General features: G+C 34.3%; 1 protein-coding gene and 1 non-coding gene across 2 annotated transcripts; both read right to left on the bottom strand.

The window, feature by feature from the left end:
- Positions 1–4450: 4450 nt before the first annotated feature.
- Positions 4451–10642, bottom strand: LOC112732972 (uncharacterized). The gene is made up of 12 exons (XM_025781813.3): positions 9138–10642; positions 8919–9053; positions 8653–8797; positions 8074–8373; positions 7482–7707; positions 7169–7335; positions 6977–7087; positions 6733–6784; positions 6508–6617; positions 6244–6372; positions 5719–5808; positions 4451–5492 (listed from the first exon to the last, which is right to left on the bottom strand). Exons 1-12 carry the CDS (start codon positions 10496–10498, stop codon positions 4959–4961), a joined length of 3360 nt encoding a protein of 1119 aa, XP_025637598.1. The 5' UTR covers positions 10499–10642; the 3' UTR covers positions 4451–4958.
- Positions 10643–16805: 6163 nt separating this feature from the next.
- Positions 16806–16913, bottom strand: LOC112738866 (small nucleolar RNA R71). The gene has a single exon (XR_003169819.1). It is a non-coding gene; the product is annotated as a small nucleolar RNA R71 (small nucleolar RNA).
- Between the last annotated feature and the right edge of the window lie 2385 nt (positions 16914–19298).

Genomic DNA, 19298 nt, shown 5'->3' with positions numbered 1-19298 from the left:
AAAAAGGTTCTGAGATGACTAGAAGAGAAGCGGCAGAGGCTGGTGAGCAGCCCTGCCAAGAACCATGAAGCTGATTAGTTAGAATTGTCATGGGCTCGGAAACCCATGGGCAGTTCGAGCTTTAACAAAGCTCATTAAACAACAAGGACCCAACTTTATTTTTCTTATAGAAACGAGAAGAACATAAGTTAAAATGATGAGGATGAGGTACAAAGGAGGTATGACAAATATAGTGGCAGTTGATTGCGAGGGTAAGGGGAGACAAAGGGTTGGTGGACTTGTAGTACTTTGGGACAATTCTATCAAGTTGAAAATTAGATTATTATCCATCAACCACATTGATATAGAGGTAGAAATGGTAGAAACAGAGCAAAAATAGAGAGCAACATGATTCTGTGAACACCTAGAAAACGAAAATAAGCTACTTAGCTGGGAATTATTGAGCACACTTAGGCCGAATTCTGATTTGGCATGGATGATTTTTGGAGACTTCAATTAGATAGTGGGTCAAGAAGAAAAAACATGAGAAAATCTAGTTACATTCTCATAGATGCAAGGCTTTAGAGAGGTCATACAAATGAATGAACTTCTTGATTTGGGTTTTGTGGAGGCACTCTTTTATATGGACAAACGGGCAACAGAGTGACGACAATATTCAAAAGAGGTTGGATAAGACAATGGAAACCATGAAATAGAAAGTAATCTTCCCAAAAACAGTTGTTCAACACTTGAATAGATATAAGTCGGATCATAGCACAATCTCGGTGGATCTTGAGGGGAAAAAGTGGAATAAAAGAGCAAACTAAAGATCTCGAACAAATTAGCTCAAATATGGTGATAGAACTACCAAGTTTTTCCAACAAAAAGCTTTACAAAGACGGGAGAGGAATTAGATTGAGACAATCAAGGATGATATGGGTGTGATACACAAGGATGAAGAGAAGATAGAAGAAGTGCTGCTAGATTATTTCAACAATATTTTCGCACGGAAGGAACAATAGAAGGAAAGCAAGCGGCTAAAGTGGTGAGGGAAAAAATTGACATGGACAAGAGAAGTTATTTAGACAAAAACTTCACATTGGAAGAAGTAGCCAAGGCCTTAAAGCAGATGCACCCAACAAAAGCTCCAGGCCTCAATGGAATGTCGGCTCTTTTCTATCAGAAAATGTGAAGATTATGGGTAAGGATGTAACTGAAAGTGTACTGAATATTCTCAATCATGATGTTGATCCTACCCCTATTAATTCAACTCATATCTGTTTGATTTCTAAATTTAAAAATCCTAGGCATACAAAAGACTTTAGGCCGATTTCTTTATGAAATGTAATCTTTAAGTTAGTTACCAAAATTATTGCAAATAGGCTCAAATATATCCTCCCGGATATAGTTAGAGAATTTCAAAGTACTTTTGTGCAGGATAAACTCATAATAAATCATGAATTGATAGCTTTCAAAATCTTTCACTACATGAAAAAAAAAAAAAAGATTACAGGGCAAAAGGGTTTTATAGGAATCAAATTGAATATGACGAATGCTTATGACCGTCTGGAATGAGACTTCCTCAAGAAAATTATGATATGCATAGACTTTTTTTGAAAATGAGTGACATTAATTTGGAAGTGTATATCTATAGTAACATCGACTATCCTAATCAACGATGTTTCTGACAAAACCATCACATCAACCCAATAACTGAATATAAACAAATTAAATGACCTCCAATATTATACCAATGTCCAAAAATAAAACAGTTTACATGCATATCCTGAATGATTCTATATAAATCGAATCAATTAAGTTCGATTTATACTTTTTAGTAGTAAATCGAATCCAAAATTTAGCATGTATATGTTGTACCAGTAGTAAATCAAATCAACTAGATTCGATTTACTACTAATACAGCATATTACTACTTATATAGAGTATTGACATTTACTACTTTTAAGTTAATTGTATTAACTTTAAAACATAAATATCACTAAGTAAATACCCTCTATTTTAATTTAAATAAAATATAAAAAAAATCAAAATGAATAAGAATAGAAATTCAACTTTTATATTTTAGTTCAAATTACAAAAAATCTACATTTTTATAAACTTATGGATTTAAAATGGAACAATAAATGATTTCTAGAAATTCATTAAAAATCATTCTTGGACTCATTTGTATCTAAAGAATCATTATCGGGACTTTTGATGTTGAAAAAGTTAATATAAATTATAGCCTTCCAAAGTGGCATAGGGATTAAAATTTGAATTTGTTCAAAGTTAGAAGTAATAGATAGTTATACTTTATATAAAATGACCAATTATATTTATATAATATGTAATTAAAACTTTAAATATATTATTTCTCAAATTACATATTATATAAATATAGTTAGTATTTTTATATTGTATAATTATCTGTTATTTCTGACTTTGAAAAAATTTAAGTTTTAACTCCTATGTCACCTTGGAGGACTATACTTTATATTAATTTTTTTAACATCAAAAGTTCCGGTAATGATTCTTTAGATACTAATAAATCAAAAGATGATTTTTAATGAATTTTTAGAAATCGTTTATTATTCCATTTTAAATTCATAAATTTATAAAAATGTAGATTTTCTAGAGTTTGAACTAAAACATAAAAATTTGATTTCTATTCTTATTCGTTTTGATTTTTTATATTTTATTTGAATCAAAATGGAGAATTTTTTTATTGATATTTATATTTTAAATTTAATATAGAATAAATAAATTATTAACTTAAAAATAATAAATATCAATATTTTGTACAAGTAATAAATCGAATTAAGTTGATTCGATTTACTATATATGTGTTGTTCAGTAGTAAATCGAATCAATCAGATTTGATTTACTACTGGTACAACATATACATGCTAATTAATTCGATTTACATATAACTATTTAGAACATACTTGTAACAAAAATTAAAATAGGACATTGGCATAATTTTGAATCTGAAATGATTTATTAGTGTGTTTTACCCTTATATTATTATATTATTGACTTTTTTAAACTAGATCAATCTTAACATTATTGATGTATAATTAATGATTATCATTTCTATTATTTGTATAATATTTTTTTTTATAAAATTTTTTTACTTCTCAATCACTAATAATATTTGTTTTATAGGCGAGTTTTTTTCTGTTTTTTTTAATTAAAATAAATTACATGTATAATTTTATATTTTCATTCATGCATTTATTTAGGCATAGATACCAGAGATCCTATATAAAGAGCTATTGAGTTAATAAAATTGACAACTATTTTTATAATTTAGAATATGAGATGATACAACTACTTTGAGCTGCTATAATTTTGTGTGCTATACAGACTACAAAATGTTATTATTGTTGCTCACTTTATCAAAAAAATATTTTATATGCATATGTAATTGTCTCATAAATATCTTAAAAATAATATTTTGAAGAAGAAATTTTGTAGGCCTCAATATTATATGTTAAGAGGTTGTTTGTCATTCGACTACCTTTCAACAATACAATTATTTTAACTTAAGAATAAATAAAATATGTTGATAAGTTTTAACATGTATCAATGTTGATGGTATTATTTTAATTCAAAAAATAAATATGATACTATAATATATAATAGTTCTAGATAAATTTTAATAAAAATAGTTATTTTTTATTATGATAATAAAAAAAGTAATTCAAGAATAAATTTTATCTCATGTAAATTATACTTGCTCAAATCGATGTTAAATTTTAATATAAGCGTAAGAGAGTTTGAAAGTTTTACTCATAAATCATGAAAAAATATCTATAAATTCAACTACTAATATTATTTAAAGAGAAATTAAAAAAATAAGAATCTAATATAAATATTTTAATTTAATCACAAACTATATTACTATCAATAAATAATTGTTATATTTTAAAAATGAGTAAAATTATTATTCATTGATTTTATAATTGTCAATATTAAAAGCAGTTAAACTTTAAATTTAAATAACTTTAAAAAAATTTATAAATTTTTTGGCAACTTTTATAACAAAAATTATTATGCGTGTTTTTATTTAAAACATGTTTTATATTTTTTGTATATTATATATACTAGTTTATTAAAAGAATTGAGATAAAAATATTTTTTACTTTTTTTAATGGATTATGAACTCTTTCAACGTATTGATTTTTTTAAAAATTATTCTTATTAACTTTTTTTAATTTATGATGTATACTATACATATGATAATGATTAATATTCCAAATTAATTTTTATAAAAATTTACACTAAATTTTTTTTTTTTACCAAAAATAAGAAGATTCGAACCCGCAATCTCTTAGTGAGTATGGAGAGATTATGCTATTTGAGTTATAACTCATTGGTATAAAAATTTGAACTAATATTTAGTCTTTAATAAAAAATATATTTTACTAAATTATTAAAAAATAATTTTTTATATTTCTAAAACATTAAATAGATAAAAAAATTTAAAATTTTTTATTATTATACTTTGTATACAATTATACATGCCTTTAACACAAATGAGCTAAATACTTAAAATAATCCTCAAATTCTTAGTCTATTAAATAAATCACTTTGACACTAAAATATGAAACACAAAGGGTAGACTAAAAAAGAATAAATATTGATTACGTATCAATTGTTGAGCGAAGTGATGGAGCTCTCTGCTTAGCATAGTCATGGCTTCATGTCATGCCTTGCTAGTTGGCAGTTGCTATTCCGTGATGCCACAATAATAACTGCATGCCGCTGATTGATTATTGAACCACGGGAGTTGGTGTTGTAAAATACCACACGTACGGGATAAGATGACATGCTTTGTTGCTACCATGGGAACATCCTTATCACTTCAACAACTGCTTTGCTCCTCAATCCTCCTATTATTCATGCCCAATTACCAGACTTGCACCACTGGGCTCTCTATCTATACATCAATGCTCAGTAATAGTCCCTGCTTTCTTTCAAGTGCTATCGGAAGAATCAACCTGGCTCCACAGTATCTCAGCATATGCCTTCTCCTCCTCCTTCTCCTCCTCACCACCAACATAATCATTTCCTTCCACTTCTTCCTCTTCCTCAACAACCTCCTCCAACATTTCTTCTTCTGCAAGTTTCTCCCTCTCGTGCTCATTGAGCTCCGCCATCGCATCCCTCATAGCCTGCATTGTAGCTGGCCTATCTCTCCATCCATATTTAGGAGCAGGCACCACAAATGGCAGAACTATATCATCTAATCTTGTGCTTTTAACTTGAGGACAATCCATATTTTCTTCAGTAGGAGGGAAAGTAAAAATAATCCCAAGTTCGTAATTGCAAATGTGAAGCCCAGAATTCGAACAAGGGTCCCCTTTTCGAGGTCCATCGGATTTGGTATCAAATGGATTCGAAATTTGTCGTCCCCAGGCAGCTGCACTAAAATTATGAGACCCACAATATACCCAACCAATGGAGGGTGCATCCCTTGTACTCCTAGACCAGAAGCGTCTCCTAACCACCTGAGCAAACCAATTTTCACAATAAGACTTAAATGACTATATATTTATGCAGGGGAAAGAAAAACACAGACACTTTTATAATTAAGGAACTAATCACGCAATGCCAATCCAAATACACAACATAACGAGCAAAGATTACAAAAGCACCTCAAATGACTTGCCAATGAAATCTTTCCCATCAAAGTTTAATCATCAAATATAAGATAGAAGAGCATACATTAGTTACCTTGGTATGCATCGGGTGTCCTATTCTGTCATGGGGATGAGGGATAGCATCATGAAGTATATCTAAAGTCTTCAACCTTTGCCATGTTCTCTGTTTAAAAGTAGATAATCAGTTCTGCGTTGTTCACATCTTACATGCAATGTCAAAAGATAACTTCACAAACGAAAATTTTAATTCATGAAAAAAAAAATGACAAAATTTGATCTGATTAAGTAAGATTCACAAAGACCTTAGAACCCAGAAAAATCTTTGTATCTATTTCTTTTCCCCATTAGAAAAATAATAATAAAATAAAAAACAACAACAATGACAACTGCATGAAAAGAATTTAAATCCATCATGGATAATGCAGAATGTCTTGAAAAAATGCTTTAATATTGTCCATGCATTCCACACATATGAACTAAAATCTAGTAGGCTCACCAAAATAAAAGGATATGAAAGGAATCCACTATAAGGAACAAAACACATTATCCAAGGTAAAACCTCTGATCTTATTCACTCAATAAGAAAGTCATATTCTACCTCGGTGAAGCAAAGAATGCGTCTTGAAGGCAAAATCCCATTATATGCATTCTTCACTCTTTCAATAGTGGGAAAAATGATCCTAACAGAAGGGTTCTTCAATTCTTCCCTCGCATTCCAGCAGCCCCACTATCAAAGAAACAAAGAATCATTAGAATGCTGAACTAGTGTGAATAAATGCAATTTCAACAGATTATGCCTCTTAAATAGAAAATATATATGTATCAAGGAAATCTAAAAGAATAGCAAAAGTCTTGAAATTACTTCAGGATCAGACTCTTCTGAATCAAAATGTTGCAATGATTTCTTCCCAGCAGCAGCAGAAAATGCAGCAAGAAATTTTGAATTGACAGATGAACCAATAGAAGATGCACCTGATAGGCAGAAAAAGTTATAAACAATCAAACAATGGCATCATCTTGATTTCAACTTCTAATGGAAAAGCGAAGGCAATCACTAAAATAAGTAACACTTGAAACATAGAGTTACCATATATAATATCAGACTCTAATGACTCAGGCCACTTATATCGATTCAGAACCTGGTACAAATAATAAGGATGACATTAAACTGGATCATTTGAAATTATTTTACCAAGATATAACAAAGAGATCAAATATAGCCTTAATTTCAACATTGAAGTTAATTACTTACTGAGTATTTAAATTCAACAGATAAAATTCAATGAGATAAGCTATAGGAGTCAACGGAAAAACATTTCAGTGTAATTTACCTCTTGCAATCTCCATAGGCCATAGCATCTTTGGATAGAAGCAATGAGTGATCCAAAAGCAGCAATGTGCTCAGATTCCATCATCTTTGATGTATCTTGAAAATGATTCCCCTGCATGTTCATAAAAATCGTATAAATTTATTTACATATTCAGCATGGTAACTAACAAAGTAGAAAATATACCCGACATACCCGTGACACATTTAAAATCAGTTGTACTTTGTTTGGATTTTCTCCTAAGGCAGCTGCAAGGGCCTCTCTGGGACAAACATAACCAGAAAACCTGAGGAATCCAGCATCCCAAAGAGGAGAAACCCATTTTGCTACATTTCTAGGCAGAAAACCAAGTTGAACATAATCTATGGAAAAGGGCCAAAAAAAAAAAAGGAAAATTAAAGATCATAATGGTTATTGACAGAAATGAAAGAAAAGCAATGCAAATGAAAATATAAATTTAGGCTAAAAAAAAAAGATGAATGGAGAACCCCACATACGTAGATTTTACCTCCCTCAGAAGTTCCATCAGGGTCTGGAACAAGAATGCTAACGGCATTTTCGTCAGCAGGAACATTGTGATTTCTTCTCAGAATAACCTTCAACTTCCCATAAGCATTTGTACAAGACTTCCCAAGGAAAGTAGCCAGTGCTTTAAGTCTTGCACTTTTTGAATCTACTGAAGAGCGGAAAAGATGGCTCAAACCAACCACAGATGCCACAACTGAACCAAGAAACTTGACACCAATTGACAAAGATGCACAGCAATTAGTGTCTAAAAAGAGTATACATAGTCAAAGGATCCAAAGCAGAAAGCAAATCAAACTTAACGCCATGAAGTGACAAATGGTTGACAATAGAATTTGTACTAACATTCAAGAAGAAAACTAATTTTCTACATGCTCACTTTAGCAAAAAACGAGCCAGGCTTTCAGGTACCATATTCTACCCCAACTAAAAGCAAGGTGGATGCAACATTGAAATACTAAAAAGCACAAGAAGATTATAGTTCATATCAAAAACTAAAAACACTGGAGTGGTAAAGGCAGAGATCAACACTGCAATCATGCAGCAACATATGCTTGACATATTTTGGCACTTACAAGATTGGACTGGAAAGATTCAGGCATGATCAAAGTTTTGTACAAGTGAATCCCAGGTACTGAAGCAACAAGATGTCCTGTTGCACCTCCAAAGTCATATTTAGTCAACAGGGTAATCCAGTGGGCTTGGCTGGGTATATCAATCATGAGAGCAGCCATAAACCCAGCCAAATGTCCAGCAAAATCACATTTTGAATCTCTCTGAGTTTCTTCATCCGATTTTGGGAAAAGTGATGCAAAATCAGCTGAGACAGCACGAGGGAAATCTTGCCACCAAATAGTATTAGTCACACTGTTCCACTACATAGACAAAAAAGTTAATCAATAGATTTGATACTAGCAAACATAGTTATAGTTATAAACATATTGTCTGCATGATTTATAATAGTTAATTACACATAAAGTTTGCAGACCTCAGAAAAATACTCCAAAGCTAGAAGCATCTTTCATCCACGAGGGTAATAAGTATTCAGCGCATAATTAAACATTTTAATCAGTTAAATACCATGAAGTCCTTTAATTCTTAAGACTACAAATTAACATTAGTGTTGATAACTGTAAATTTGGCTAACAGCATACCTGCTTTTCCACCAAATTTGCAGATGTAATGATAACTCTTATATTATCTTCTCTTTGCAGAACAATCAACTTTGGATGATGGCAAGCAATCCCCTGTCTCTTGTGGTTACTACCAAATGCTATGGTTTCAGGAAATGGAGGATAACTAACATCCAGAGAAGAAAGAAAGGTAAGAAAGAGGTAAAATCAAGTACCATAAAGAATGGGCATAAATTTAGTTGCATATATTTGAACCTTTAAAAAAAAAACAAAAAAAATACACTTACACTACAACTAGGTTAGGATAATCCTGGTAGGGCACAAATACTCTTTCATTAGGTCTTGAACTCCAACAGCTCTCAGTGTTATGACAAGCAACCGTAACTGGCAGATGAAAAGGAATCTTGCAATATGTCAAGAACCTAAAACACAGCTCTACTGGTATTAATCAAGAGACAAAATGGTGGGAAAAATCAAAATAACGAATATATAATAGGAGATCACACCAGTTTATGTCACTTGTAAATGTTGCAATGAACATCCTTGAAATGCTTTCAACGGGATACAGAAGTTCAGGGAGAGATATGGAATGCTGAAGTTCTGAGGAAGCATGTTCCAAAAATTGAAGGCGATTCAGGTAAAAGTTCTTCCCAGGCGAAGGATGAAACATGCCTCCATTATTTGCCCCTTTGTACCTATCAGAAGGAATATCTTCCACCCCTACTGAATTCAAGGGTATCTTATCAACATTATCATCCAAAATTCCTTTATGAAAAACATGCTGATGAAGTTCATCACCTTCAGCTTCCACGGCCACCCCTTTACCTTCACAAAGAGCCTCTGAACTCAACTGTGCTAAGTCATTAGTTCTATCTTCCACTGTAAAGTTCATCCTTTGTGACTTGTCACAGTCAAATTGCTCTTCAGCATTCACCAACAATCTAACATCATTGGCAGAAACACTGCTGTTCACCAAACTGCCACCACGATCACACTTCAATCCGAACTGTGTATCCGACACAGCTCGAAAAATGCAAGACACTGGATCATCCCTAAGCAAGATTTCCCTGCACCTCTCTAAAATAAATTTCGCCCTCTCAACAACTCGCTCATATCTTGAAAACACATTGGTACGCAACCCATTTGCCCTAACAGCAAGAACCCTCTTGTTCCTATTCCCTTGTGAGTGCCCCGAGCATGTTAACCCATCAATTTCATCATCATCGTCACACCCTTCACGAAACCGATTTTCGAAAACGATTCTTTGAACTAAAAACCCTACCCGGTTCCCAATTCCACACGAACAATCATCGTTCCCACACACCAGTGAGACCTTGTCTCCAACCGACAACTCCACGGCCGTTCCCTTATCGATCTCGACACCGTTCACGAAAACTCCATTGGAAGCTTTTCGAAACGCGAAAGCCTCTTCCCCGCCACCGCCACTGCCGCCGGCTCTAAACGACATTATCCTTTTCCTGAACTCGTGAACGACACGAGTTTTAGAACCGTTGCAGGATAGAAAAACTCCATTGAGGATGTAAAGTTTGCGGAGGGAACCATCGAAGAGGATCTGGCAGTGGCGCTTGCTGACGTGGCGGTGGCGGAAGAAGAAATCGCAGTGGCGGGGAGTGCGGCCAATGGTGTAGGGGGAGTCCGGATGGAGGATGATGGAGTTGGGGGTGGAAACGACGCCGTTTAGGGATGAAAGGAGGGGCGAGTCGAAGTGGGTAAATAGAACGGAGGCGGAGGCGGTTGCTGTTGCGGTTGGCTTCTTCTTCTTGATCGGATTAGAATTGGAAGAGGAAGAATCGAGTGCGAAAGGTCTCTTGTGAGTATTGGTGCAACCGTTTTGGGAACGGATCATGGTGACGACTGATGAGCAAAGGGAAAGGTGAGAAGAAAAATTGGTTGAAGAAGATAATGGAAATTGGAATGGATACTGTTTTCGTTTTTCCCTCCAAAATTTTGTTTTTTTTTTTTTTTTTTTCTTTTGGGAAGGAGGAATTTTTTTGTTACAAACTTACAATTTAGAAACGTTTGAAAGGACGTCAAATTCCGCGGTAACTGTAACGGTAAGACAAAAATTAAACTGTCTGACTTGGCGGTTGATGACATGTAGCAAGTAAGAATGGAAAAATTGAAGATATATGAATATTCAATAGTAATGAAGGAAAGGATTGTTGTAAAATAAATAAATAAATAAAGAAGAAGTAATAAATATAAAATAAAAAAATATAATTAAATAATAATATTCACCACATTTACTATTTTAATATAATAGAGATGATAAATATATTTACTAATATTATATATATTGTAACTTAAGAATTTATAGAGAGAAATAGAAAGGAAAGAGAATTTTATATGTTATTGTAGTATTTATTATCAGAGGTTTAAACCTCTATTTATATATGTACGAAGCTTTGAATTTTCAAATTTCATTAATCACACAGTAAACATTCTTTCATTGAGAAACTGAGTCGTCCGAATATTAATGGGCATCCAACTTAGCTTTCAATCTTATCACAACACTCCTGTTTTGATGACCATTTAGAATTATACCTTGTTAAAACCTTACTAAAAAAAATCCAATGAAAAAATTTTAGTGAAGGAAAAAGAGTACAATATCCTTTGATGGGGACTGCCTCATTAAAAACTTTGTCAAGAAAAACCCAATGGAAAAAACCTAACCAAGGAAAAAAGAGTACAATCTCCCCCTCTTATCGACATCATTTAATATATTGAAATCGGTGCGTCCCAATCTGATGTACTAATTTTTCAAAGGAGGATTTTGGAAGTGACTTTGTAAATAAGTCTACCAAATTATCGCTTGAGCGAATCTGTTGGACATCAATTGTTCCTTGATTTTGAAGATCATGAGTGAAGAAGAATTTGGGAGAAATATGCTTTGTTCTATCACGTTTGATATATCCACCCTTAAGTTGAGCAATGCATGTTGTATTATCTTCAAACAGAACAGTTGGAGCTATCTTCTGATCAATCAGTCCACATGATGACAGAATATATTGGATCAGACTTCTGAGCCAAAAACACTCGCGACTTGCTTCATGTATCGCTAGTATTTCAGCATGATTAGAGGAGGTTTCTGCTATCGTCTGTTTCGTGGACCTCCATGATATAGCTGTATCACCATACGTGAATAGATATCATGTTTGAGATCTCCATTTGTGTGGATCAGACAAGTATCCAGCATCAGCATAGCCAACTAATTGTGACTTGGATCCATATGGATAAAACAATCATATATCTACTGTTCCATGAAGATATCGAAAGATTTGTTTGATTCTATCCCAATGTCTTCTAGTTGGAGAGAAACTATGCCTTACTAGTAAATTTACCGCAAATGATATGTCAGGTCATGTATTATTAGCAAGATACATTAGCGCTCCAATGACACTATGATATGGTACTTCAGGACCAAGGATATCTTCATTTTCTTCTTTAGGACGGAATTGATCCTTCTCCACATCCAAAGATCTTACGATCATTGGGGTACTTAATGGATGTGACTTATCCATATAAAATATCTTCAAGATCTTTTCTGTATATGTTGTTTGATAAATAAAGATCCCATTTTTTGTATACTCGATCTGTAGGCCGAGACAAAATTTAGTCTTTCCAAGATCTTTCATCTCAAACTCTTTTTTTAGAGCTTTTATAGTTGTTGTAATCTCTTCAGGGGTTCCAATGATATTTAAATCATTAACGTACACAACAATTATAATGAATCCAGATGCAGATTTCTTTATGAAAACACATGAGCAGACATCATCATTCTTGAATCCATTTTTTGCCAGATACTCAGTAAGACAATTATACTACATTCGTCCAGATTGCTTTAGACCATATAAAGATCTTTGTAATTTGACTGAGTATAACCCATGCGAATATTCATTGGATGGTTTAGATATCTTTAGTCATTCAGGAACTTTCATATAGATATCACGATCTAATGATCCATATAAGTAGGATGTTACCACATCCATTAAATGCATATGTAGTTTATGATATGCGGATAAACTGACCAAATAACGCAATGTTATTGCATCCACTACAGGAGAATATGTTTCTTCATAATCTATACCGGGTCTTTGTGAAAAACCTTGTGCCATAAGTTGAGCTTTGTAGTGTACAACTTCATTTTCTCATTTTGTTTTCTCACAAATGCCCATCTGTATCCAACAGGTTTTACATCTTCTGGTGTACAGACTACAGGTCCAAAGACTTCACGTTTTGCAAGTGAGTCTAACTCAGCCTTCATAGCTTCTTCTCATTTTGGCTAATCATTCCTTTGTCAACATTCTTCGACTGTTCTTGACTCAAGATCCTTACTTTCATGCATAATATTTAATGCCATATTATAGGCAAATATTTCATTGACAATTGTCTTATTTTGGTCCCATTTTTCTCCTGTAAAGACATAATTTATTGAGAACTCGTCATTTTCACAATTTTCAGGTACCTGAACGTCTTCTGGCGTCAAAATTATATCAGAATTTTGGACAACTGACGGTATCTTTACTATGTCTTTTTTAACAGGAATAGTATTTACCTCTTTTCTTTTTCGAAGATTTTTGTCTTTAGAACTGACAGGTTTACCACGCTTCTGGCGTGAATTTGTTTCAGTGGCCACTTTTCCAACTGGAACATTCTTTTGGTGTCAAAATTATATCAGAATTTTGGACAACTGACGGTATCTTTACTATGTCTTTTTTAACAGGAATAGTATTTACCTCTTTTCTTTTTCGAAGATTTTTGTCTTTAGAACCGACAGGTCTACCACGCTTCTGGCGTGAATTTGGACAACTGGAGCTCTGCTGTTCCTCAAAGATTAATGCAAAGTACTACTATTTTCTATTCAATTCATCTTGTTTCGCTTCTAAGATATGCATTCGCACTTCAACCTGAATATGATGAACGTGACAATCATCATCATTCCCTATGAACGCGTGCCTGACAACCACTTCCGTTCTACATTAGAATTGAATGAGTATCTCTTAGATCTCTTAATCAGAATCTTCGTGGCGTAAGCTAGAATGATGGCGGCATTCAAGAGAATCCGGAAGGTCTAAACCTTGTCTGTGGTATTCCGAGTAGGATTCAATGAATGAATGACTGTGACGAGCTCCAAACTCGCGATTGCAGGGTGTTAGTGACAGACGCAAAAGGATAGTAAATCCTATTCCAGCATGATCGAGAACCGACAGATGAATAGCCGTGCCGTGACAGGGTGCGTTGACCATTTTCACTGAGAGGATAAGATGAAGCCATTGACAAGGGTGATGCCTCCAGACGATTAGCCGTACCGTGACAGGGCATTGGATCATTTTCCCGAGAGATGACCGAAAGTAGCCATTAACAGTGGTGATGTATCACATAAAGCCAGCCATGGAAAGGAGTAAGACTGATTGGATGAAGATAGCAGGAAAGCAGAGGTTTAGAGGAACGAAAGCATCTCCATTCGCTTATCTGAAATTCTCACCAATGAATTACATAAGTATTTCTATCCCTATTCTATTAATTATTATTCGAAAACACCATTATCAATTTGTATCTGCCTGACTGAGATTTGCAAGGTGACCATAGCTTGCTTCATACCAACAATCTCCGTGGGATTCGACCCTTACTCACGTAAGGTATTACTTGGACGACCCAGTGCACTTGCTGGTTAGTTACACGGAGTTGTGAACCATGGTATTGGCATCATGTTTTTGGCGCCATTTCCAGGGAAAGAAAGAGCAATGAATTTTACATAATTAAAGTGTAATCACGATTCCGCGTACCAAGTTTTTGGCGCCGTTGCCGGGGATTGTTCGAGTTTGGACAACTGACGGTTCATCTTGTTGCTCAGATTAGGTAATTTTCTTTTTGTTTTCTTTTCAAAAATTTTTCAAAAATATTTCAAAATTTTCTCACCTGTTTTCAAAAAAAAAAAAAATTAAATAAATATAATAATAAAAAAAATGTGTTTTCAAAAATGTATTTTTCTTCAGAATTTTTAAGAATGAATTCTAGTGTTTCATGAAGCATGGCTGGCTGTAAAGCCATGTCTAATACGACTGTAGGGCATGTTAGACGTGTCATGTCTGAGTTACATACTAAAGCTTGGTTGGCTATTAAGCCAAGCCTGACCCTTTGATTGGAGCTTTAGAGCATAAGATTCCTGGAATTCATATTAAAAATTTTGGAATCCTTATTTTTCTTTTTCAAAATAATTTTTCGAAAAATATAAAATAAAAAAATCCAAAAAAAAAATTAGAAAATCATAAAAATAAAAAATATTTCATGTTTCTTGTTTGAGTCTTGAGTCATGTTATAAGTTTGGTGTCAATTGCATACTCATCTTGCATTTTTCGAAAATTTCATGCATTCATAGTGTTCTTCATGATCTTCAAGTTGTTCTTGGTAAGTCTTCTTGTTTGATCTTGATGATTTTTTGTTTTGTGTTGTATGGTGTTTTTCATATGCATTCTTGAATTCTTAGTGCCTAAGCATTAAAGAATTCTAAGTTTGGTGTCTTGCATGTTTTCTCTGCATTAAAAGTTTTTCAAAATTGTGTCTATGATGTTCATCTTGACATTCATAGTGTTCTTGGTGTTCATCTTAACATTCATAGCATTCTTGCATGTATCACATGTTTTGATCTAAAAATTTCATGCATTGCATCTTTTTAGTGTTTTTCTCTCTCATCATAAAAATTCAAAAATCAAAAAAATATCTTTCCCTTTTTCTCTCATCAAAATTCGAAAATTTGGATTGACTTTTTCAAAAAAATTTTAAAATCTAGTTGTTTTCATGAGTCAAATCAAATTTTCAATTTAAAAATCTCATCTTTTTCAAAATATTTTTCAAAAATCAAATCTTTTTCAAATTTCTTAGTTATTTACGAAAATTTCAAAAATATTTTTCAAAAAATCTTTTTCTTATTTTTTTTATATCAAATTTTCGAAAATAACAATAACAATTAATGCTTTGATTAAAAAATTTTAAGTTTGTTACTTGCTTATTAAGAAAGATTCAAACTTTAAGTTCTAGAATCATATCTTGTGATTTCTTGTGAATCAAGTCATTAATTGTGATTTTAAAAAATTCAAATCTTTTTCAAAAACTAATTTCTATCATATCTTTTCAAAAATATCTTCTCATCTTATCTTTTTCAAAAATCTAATTTCAAAATATCTTTTCTAACCTCCTAACTTCTTATCTTTTCAAAATTTGTTTCAACTACCTAACTAACTCTCTCTCTCTAATTTTTGAAAATATCTTCCATCTTTTTCAAAAATTTCTTTTTAATTAACTAATTATTCTTACTTTTATTTTTTATTTTAAAAATTTTCGAAAAATACTAACATTTTTCAAAAACCATTTTCGAAAATCACTAACCCTTTTTCAAAAATATTTTTCGAAAATTCTCCCTCTCCCATCTTATTCTATTTATTTATTCATTTACTAACATCTCATCTCACATCTCAACCCTCCTCACAGTTGTGTTTCTTCCATTACATTACATTCTTTATCTCCCCCTTTTTTCTTCCACTCACAAAGGGATCCCTATACTGTGGTATAAAGGGTCTCTATTATTATTATTATTTTTTCTGTGCCCTCTTCTTTGTCATATGAGCAGGAGCAAGGACAAGAATATTCTTGTTGAAGCAGATCCGGAACCTGAAAGGACTCTGAAGAGAAAATTAAGAGAAGCTAAATTACAACAATCCAGAAATAACCTTTCAGGAATTTTCGAACAGGAAAAGGAGATGGCAGCCGAAAATAATAATAATGTAAGGAAGATGCTTGGTGACTTTACTGCACCTAATTCCAATTTACATGGAAGAAGCATCTCCATTCCTGCCATTGGAGCAAACAACTTTGAGCTGAAACCTCAATTAGTTTCTCTGATGCAGCAGAACTGCAAGTTTCATGGACTTCCATCTGAAGATCCTTTTCAGTTCTTAACTGAATTCTTGCAGATATGTGATACTGTTAAGACTAATGGAGTAGATCCTGAAGTCTACAGGCTCATGCTTTTCCCTTTTGCTGTAAGAGACAGAGCTAGATTATGGTTGGATTCTCAACCCAAAGACAGCCTGAACTCTTGGGATAAGCTGGTCACGGCTTTCTTAGCCAAGTACTTTCCTCCTCAAAAGCTGAGCAAGCTTAGAGCTGATGTTCAAACCTTCAGACAGAAAGAAGGTGAATCCCTCTATGAAGCTTGGGAAAGATACAAACAGTTGACCAAAAAGTGTCCTTCTGACATGCTTTCAGAATGGACCATCCTGGATATATTCTATGATGGTTTATCTGAGCTATCAAAGATGTCATTGGATACTTCTGCAGGTGGATCCATTCACCTAAAGAAAACGCTTGCAGAAGCTCAAGAACTCATTGACATGGTTGCAAATAACCAGTTCATGTACACTTTTGAAAGGAATCCTGTGAACAATGGGACGCCTATGAAGAAGGGAGTTCTTGAAGTTGATACTCTGAATGCCATATTGGCTCAGAACAAAATATTGACTCAGCAAGTCAATATGATTTCCCAGAGTCTGAATGGAATGCAAGCTGCATCCAACAGTACTCAAGAGGCATCTTCTGAAGAAGAAGCTTATGATCCTGAGAACCCTGCAATAGCAGAGGTGAATTACTTAGGTGAATCTTATGGAAACACCTATAACTCATCATGGAGAAATCATCCAAATTTCTTATGGAAGGATCAAAAGCCTCAACAAGGCTTTAATAATGGTGGAAGAAACAGGTTTAACAATAATAAACCTTTTCCATCATCCACTCAGCAACAGACAGAGAACTCTGAACAAAATACTTCTAATTTGGCAAACTTAGTCTCTGATCTATCCAAGGCCACTGTGAGTTTCATGAATGAAACAAGGTCTTCCATTAGAAATTTGGAAGCACAAGTGGGCCAGCTGAGTAAAAGGGTCACTGAAATCCCTCCCACTACTCTCCCAAGCAATACAGAAGAGAATCCAAAAGGAGAGTGCAAGGCCATTGACATAAGCAAAATGGCCGAACCCAATGAGGGAGAGGAGGACGTGAATCCCAAGGAGGAAGACCTCCTGGGACGTCTAGTGATCAATAAGGAGCTTCCCTCTGAGGAACCAAAGGACTCTGAGGCTCATCTAGAGACCATAGAGATTCCATTGAACCTCCTTATGCCCTTCATGAGCTCTGATGAGTATCCCTCTTCTGAAGAGAATGAGGATGTTACTGAAGAGCAAACTGCCAAGTTTCTTGGTGCAATCATGAAGCTGAATGCCAAATTATTTGGCATTAATACTTGGGAAGTTGAACTTCCCTTGTTCATCAATGAACTAAGCGATCTAGATCAACTGACATTGCCTCAGAAGAGACAGGATCCTGGAAAGTTCATAATACCTTGTACCATAGGCACCATGATCTTTAAGGCTCTGTGTGACCTTGGTTCAGGGATAAACCTCATGCCCCTCTCTGTAATAGAGAAACTGGGAATCTATGGGGTGCAAGCTGCTAAAATCTCATTAGAGATGGCGGACAATTCAAGAAAACATGCTTATGGACAAGTAGAGGACGTGTTAGTAAAGGTTGAAGGCCTTTACATCCCTGCTAATTTCATAGTCCTGGATACTGGAAAGGAAGAGGATGAATCCATCATCCTAGGAAGACCTTTCCTAGCCACAGCAAGAGCTGTGATTGATGTGGACAGAGGAGAATTAATCCTTCAATTAAATGAGGATAACCTTGTGTTTACAACTCAATGATCTCTCTCTGCATCTATGGAGAGGAAGCATAAAGAACTTCTCTCAACGCAGAGTCAAACAAAGCCCCCACAGTCAGACTCTAAGTTTGGTGTTGGAGAGTCTCAACAATGCTCTGCACATCTGTGAGGCTCCATGAGAGCCCACTGTCAAGCTATTGACATTAAAGAAGCGCTTGTTGGGAGGCAACCCAATTTTTATTTATCTAACAATATTTTTCTTAGTTATATGTCTTTATAGGTTCATGATCATGATGAGTCACAAAATAAATATAAAAATTGAAAACGGAGTCAAAAACAGCAAAAGAAAAATCACACCCTGGAGGAGCATCTGCCTGGCGTTCAACGCCAGAACAGAGCATGGTTCTGGCGCTGAACGCCCAAAATGGGCAGCATTCTGGCACTGAACGCCCAGAACAAGCATGGTTCTGGCGTTCAACGCCAGAAATGGCAACAAATGGGCGTTGAACGCCCAAAATGGGCACCAACCTGGCGCTGAACGCCCAGAGTTGTGTGCAAGGGCATTTTGCATGCCTAAATTGGTGCAGGGATGTAAATGCCTTGACACCTCAGGATCTGTGGACACCACAGGATCATCTCAGGATTTGTGAATCCCACAGGATCCCCACCCACCTCACCCTCTCTCTCTCCATTCATGACCATCCCTTCTGTTCTCCATTCACCACTCACATCCATACACAGATCCCTCCATCTCCTCCATATCTTCTTCTTCTTCTATTCTTTCTTCTTTTGCTCGAGGGCGAGCAACATTCTAAGTTTGGTGTGGTAAAAGCATAAGCTTTTTTTGTTTTTTCCATAACCATTGATGGCACCTAAGGCCAGAGAAACCTCTAGAAAGAGGAAAGGGAAGACAAAAGCTTCCATCAAGGGTCTA

This window comes from Arachis hypogaea, chromosome 13 (genome assembly GCF_003086295.3).
Source record: "Arachis hypogaea cultivar Tifrunner chromosome 13, arahy.Tifrunner.gnm2.J5K5, whole genome shotgun sequence".
In the NCBI taxonomy this organism is placed as follows: Eukaryota; Viridiplantae; Streptophyta; class Magnoliopsida; order Fabales; family Fabaceae; genus Arachis; species Arachis hypogaea.
The sequence above is the reverse complement of the archived record's forward strand: the minus strand, read 5'-3'. Positions and strand labels throughout refer to the sequence as shown.